Source organism: Quercus lobata, chromosome 7 (genome assembly GCF_001633185.2).
Source record: "Quercus lobata isolate SW786 chromosome 7, ValleyOak3.0 Primary Assembly, whole genome shotgun sequence".
Classification (NCBI taxonomy): Eukaryota; Viridiplantae; Streptophyta; class Magnoliopsida; order Fagales; family Fagaceae; genus Quercus; species Quercus lobata.
The window spans coordinates 37,232,559-37,237,884 of NC_044910.1; the positions used below are offsets into that span (position 1 = coordinate 37,232,559).

The 5,326-nt window shown below is 37.1% G+C and overlaps 1 protein-coding gene across 1 annotated transcript; it reads right to left on the reverse strand.

Annotated features, from left to right (window-relative positions):
• Positions 1–221: 221 nt before the first annotated feature.
• Positions 222–3,630, reverse strand: LOC115954199 (protein SMAX1-LIKE 3). The gene is made up of 3 exons (XM_031072110.1): positions 2,429–3,630; positions 1,814–2,054; positions 222–1,660 (listed from the first exon to the last, which is right to left on the reverse strand). The coding sequence occupies exons 1-3, from the start codon at positions 3,628–3,630 to the stop codon at positions 524–526; spliced, it is 2,580 nt and encodes an 859-aa protein (XP_030927970.1). The 3' UTR covers positions 222–523.
• Positions 3,631–5,326: the final 1,696 nt, after the last annotated feature.

Consider the following 5,326-nt stretch of genomic DNA (forward strand, 5'->3'; position numbering starts at 1 on the left):
TCTCCCACAACCACAATATCTACTTAAGTAGTGATGCACAAAGACTGTTGGCCTCGATTCCGTGCATGAACATGGAGGAAAGTGTTCACGATCTGATATAAAAATAACTGAGTTGATCCAAAAGGAAAAGAATCTGTTACAAATAAAGAGAAAAAATTGTTCCACAAACTAGAGATCCTCTTATGAAAAGAACATTATTATATTGAAAAGAAAAACACATGATGAAATCAAATTGAAATGCTACTGAATCTCTAGTCAAAAACCTCTAGAAAAAGTGATGGAAATACACCCAAGTATCACAGGAAGCTCATGCATGGATTAATATACATGTAGTTTTACATAATATAATTTCCAACGCTAGGAAATTGTCTGAGAATCTAAACACATGATAAACAAAGAAAATTACAAAAAAAAAAAAAAAAATTAAAGGTGAAAAAAAGAAGTACAAGAAACGAGGCCACCTACTTAATACCATATCCTTCCTGAGGTTTTCCCTTCTTCTTTTTTAATACTTTTCCTTTTTTCATAATTCCTGAATTTTGAAAATAATTCTTCTATCAACAGATTCAAGAAGCCCAATATCATCGATTGAATGATCATTGGAGTTATCATCATCGATGGAAATATTCAAATCCAGAGACACACAAGGGCTTGCCTCCTCCATTGCACCCTTATCCTCTTCAGACCCTTCTGATTTTTGCTTGATTGGAGGAGAACAGGCTCTTGATCTTGAGCTGAAGCTTTCACAGCTCAAAATAATGATAGCATCACTAAGATCAACTTCTTCATCATTAGAATTGGCAATCCTTCCTCTTTCAATTGCTCTCTTAAAACCCATTTGAGAGCAATAATCAGCTTGCTCCACATCCTCAACTAAAAACACCCTATGAGGATTACTAGACACTGCCTCTGCAAATCTCTCTATATAACTGCAACTTTGTTCATCCCTTGATCTTTTATTTCTGCAATCCTCAGTTGAATCTGCTCTTGTGGATGAAAAGCTACTCAAAGAAATTGAAATGAGACTGCTTTGAGAGCCAAAAACAAGCTTAGCCAATTCCCTAGCAATCTTTTCTTTAGCTTCCACATCAACACCTTGAAAGAACAACCAAGTTTCTTCTTTGACCTCATTGTTTCTCGCTGGCCCTTTTCTTCTTACCATGCCAGACCTGCATTGTAATATTGTGCCTGCAATTTCGGGAACAATATTTTTCTGCCATGGAACCTTTTTCTCCAATGAACTGCATAGGGTTTTCAGGTTTTCTGCATTAAACTCCTTAAACTTGTTGGTGTAATCTGTGTCCATGGCATCACTGGAAGAAGTTGAATTAGGTGTAGAATTAGGATTTGATGAAAAGGGTTGTTTGGGATCATTATGTTCTGGAATATACATTCTCAAACTTGGTTCAATGGTCATGTTGGAATTTTCAGATATCCAAACATGGTTTTGCATCCACAACTGTTTGTGTTCTGCCACTGGCCACTCATGGTGAGTGTGGTGAAAATTAGGGTATTGTTGGTCTTGTGAAAAACCTGAAGCGGATGAAGAAGGTGATAAAGAAGAGAATGTAAGGGTCTTTTCAGAAGAATAGGGTTGTTTGTGGATTGAACTGCAAAATAAGTTCCACTTTTTGCAAAGCTCTCTGACTGGGACACAGTTCTGGAAGAAAAAGAACATGATAATTGCAAAAGCAAAAGTTAGTTTTCAACTTGTATAAATGTTGAATTCTGTGTATATACACACACACACACATGTATGTGTGTATATGTATTTATGAATTATAAGAGGTTATTGAGAAGTGAATTAAATCACCTGATCATTATTAGGGCTAAGTCCTTTGTTCTCATTTTTGTACTGTTGGAGCCATGCAGGAAGACTTGAAGTAGTGGAGTCACTGTTACAAGTACTGCTGCTTTGCAAGCTTCGAGCTTCCATGTCAAACTTTTCTGAGCACTCGGTGCAGCAGGCAAGCTGGTGCTCCTCCCCACCTTCAAGTAGTAGCCAGCTAGTTCCATTTTCAGCTTTCTTGCTTGTGGACTGACTTTGTTGGTCACTAAGGAAAAAGTACAATTACGTTGATGAGAAATAACATTCAGTGACCTGGTGATCATTTATATATTTCACTATTTATATAAGTCCAAAATTTGAAGGAAAGACATATTAAAAAGAAAATAACTTGAAAAGATGTATATCAATGTTTTTTTTTTTTTTTTTTTTGGAATATCTCAATTCAAAAAAAAGGGAAAAAAGGGAACTTTCTTTTATTTTCTTACCACTTCCTTCAACATGTATCTTTTTCCTTAAATAAAATTACTATTCTTATTAATTAAGGTGATTCACAAGAAAACCAAATTATTTTGGAAAATGAAAATTGAGTATGAAATGAAGTGATAAAATTACTATATCCAACTTTACCAACTGTTTTACCTGTCAGTGATGAGACTCAAGCGTAAGCTGCCTGCAGGGATTGTAAGAGGATGAAGACCCCAAATAGTCTCTAGTGATGGATGACCTGATGATGATGATGATTTACATCTCATGTAAGTTTGGAAAGTGGCAATTCCCATGATCCAAAACCTGGCAATCTCTCCAATTTCACAAACCAATTTTCCAAGCTCCATTATCATGTGCTCCACAGGACAGTAATAGCCCCTCCCTTGTTCATTCAAACTAGCCCTATAATCAGTAGCCCATTTAAGATCTCCCAAATACAAGACAATCCCTGTGCTCATACAGCTCTTTACAAGGCTCTTAAGCTCTCCAAGTTTCTGTTCAACGTCTACTCTAGAGAGACTCCCAAAAGAAGATAGATTAACTGTTCTAAATTTTACCTCTCTCAAGGCCTGAGGAACACCTTCATTATCAACCTTGTCCATCACTCCTTTAACCACACCATCAAGAGTAGAAAGACACTCTCCAACAACCACAATACTTCTCCTTCTTTTGCTCATCAAATTATCTATGACACTCCTAACATCCTCACTCCTAACTGGTTCAGATATCATTGGTTTGCCTAGTAGTGTGCCACTTTGACTGACAGGTTGAGACTGTGAGAGGGCTAATTGATTAGTTTCCTTAGACTTGCTACTCACAGAAGAAGGAGTACTTTGTGAACATATTTCTAAGGAGATAGCTTGTTCTACATTGCTTTTCACTTGGGTACTAGAGAAACCAGCCTCTCTCATGACTCTACTAACACTAGGATCATCTAAGATAGAAATTATGAGTTGCTCTAACTCTATCTTTACCGCTAAGAGTGGCTGCTGTTGATTCTCAATAGACCCTCGCCGTTGATGAGCCTGAGCGCGCTTGAAAGCAGCAACCAAGGCGTTAGAGATTGAAGGAGGTTGGGATTGAGTGCCTAACATGGGGCTAGAATTGGAGGCTGGTAAGCGATTAAGCGCAACATTGAAGCAAAGCTCTAGGGCTTTGCAATGAAGAGGGTGAGCATTGGACTGAAGGCAAGCTTTCCTCAACAGGCCTGTTGGAACAGAAAGCATGGTGTTAGCCACATGGAGAGGAGTAACTTGAGCATGGCCACGACGCTTAGCAAGGTTCACTGCTTGGGTTACTACTCTCGTGGCCTCAGCTGTTAAAGCTTGTTGCAAAGTGCAACCTCCTGCTCTCATCTTCAACTCTCTAGCTTCCAACACTTGAAACTAATAGCTATAGTGACCAGAAGCTTAAAAAGGTATCAAGCAAGTATTAAAAATTGCTCAGCGCAACAAATTGGTATCAGAGCTTCCGCTGTCACAACAGAAAGAACTTGCAAATATTTTATGTTTCATTAATTTATCTGAATTTCAACGAAAACGGTGTGTGAGAGAAAGAAAGAGAGATTATGGTTGGGAAAACAAGGGAAAAGGGATAGGAATTAGAGAGCTATAGGATGAGAAAGAGTGGAGGGCTAGCTTGTTGGTGATCGGTTTTGGTAGGTTTGAATCCACCTATAGCTTGGCTATATTATGGAGAGTAGTTCATGAAACTTGTTTGTTATGTAGTTTGTCTAGATTGTGATTATGATTTGGCTGGAGAGAGATAGAGAGAGAAGGGTTATGAGATTTATGGGAGGTGGGCTGTGCTTTTCTTGTAGGTGAGGTAAAATTTGGGGTCCAAAGTCGATTTTGTAGTGGAAAGTGGAATGCATGTGCTGACAAGCAGGACGAATGCACCAGTATCAAAGGCAACTCAGCTTTGCCCTTTCTCTCTACATCAAATTTGATAAAAAGATATTGTATTTGTAAGTGGGTCTCTCTCTTTTATGCAAAGTATCAAATAAATTAAGGTACTAATTAAACCTTGAAAGACAATATACATCAAATCTTTGTCCAATTTTCTTCATTATCTTATTGAAACACAGCCAGTCCTAGTATTTTTTTTTTTTTTTCATTTTTCAAAAACTTAATCAAATTCAATCAGGCACTACACTAAGGAGTAATATTATTATTATAATAGTCTACTTTTTTTTTTTTTTTGAGAATGTATATTAGTCTACTAGTAGGTGCTCCAATGATGAATGAGCCGTGATCAAAGTCCAGAAGACAATCTTACCCTTGTATAAAATATTTTGCTATATGTTAACAAAAGGGCAATATCTTGAATTTTGATCCTACAAAAATTGGTGGCGCTTCCATATGAGAGAGAGAGAGAGAGAGAGAGAGAGGTGAAATCCTTTTCACCGTCCGCAAAAACCGAGGACCTAAAAAGAGAATGGGGACTATTATGTGTCTGAAGGAATTGGGAACTGTGTATGATTTTCTTCCGGACTCAAAGACAAAGGAATAAAGCGTCCGCATTCATTCATACTTTTATGGATAACAAAGTTACAAACCTAACTTGACGCATTGAATGCCATATTGCATGGGGATTAAGACCAACATATAAACATTCCCTAGCTAGCTCCATATCACATATCTCTCTCTTTCTCTCTCTCTCTCTCTCTCTCTCATTATTTCATAAAGTTGAAGCTTTTGATTGCACCCTTGTTCATTCAAAAAATGAGCAAACAAATCGCCAAGTGAAAAAAGAAAATGATAACAAACTCCAAGGGACACATGAACATGGGCTCGGTTCTTTTTCTTAGGTGTCTTCTTCAGCAAAACATGATCTCCAATAATTACATTGTGCCCGTGTCAAAGCATGAAGGGCTCCCCGTTTTTCAATATTGTACTAAAAACATAGTGGCATTTTGATAAAAAAAAAAAAAATTCCTGTTTCATAATGATTCTTATCCTGAATCATTCGGTAATAATTATAATAATAGTAACAACTAGAAAAAAGGAGTAATTAAACATTAGATTATATTATCAAAAACTACAGTGCCTT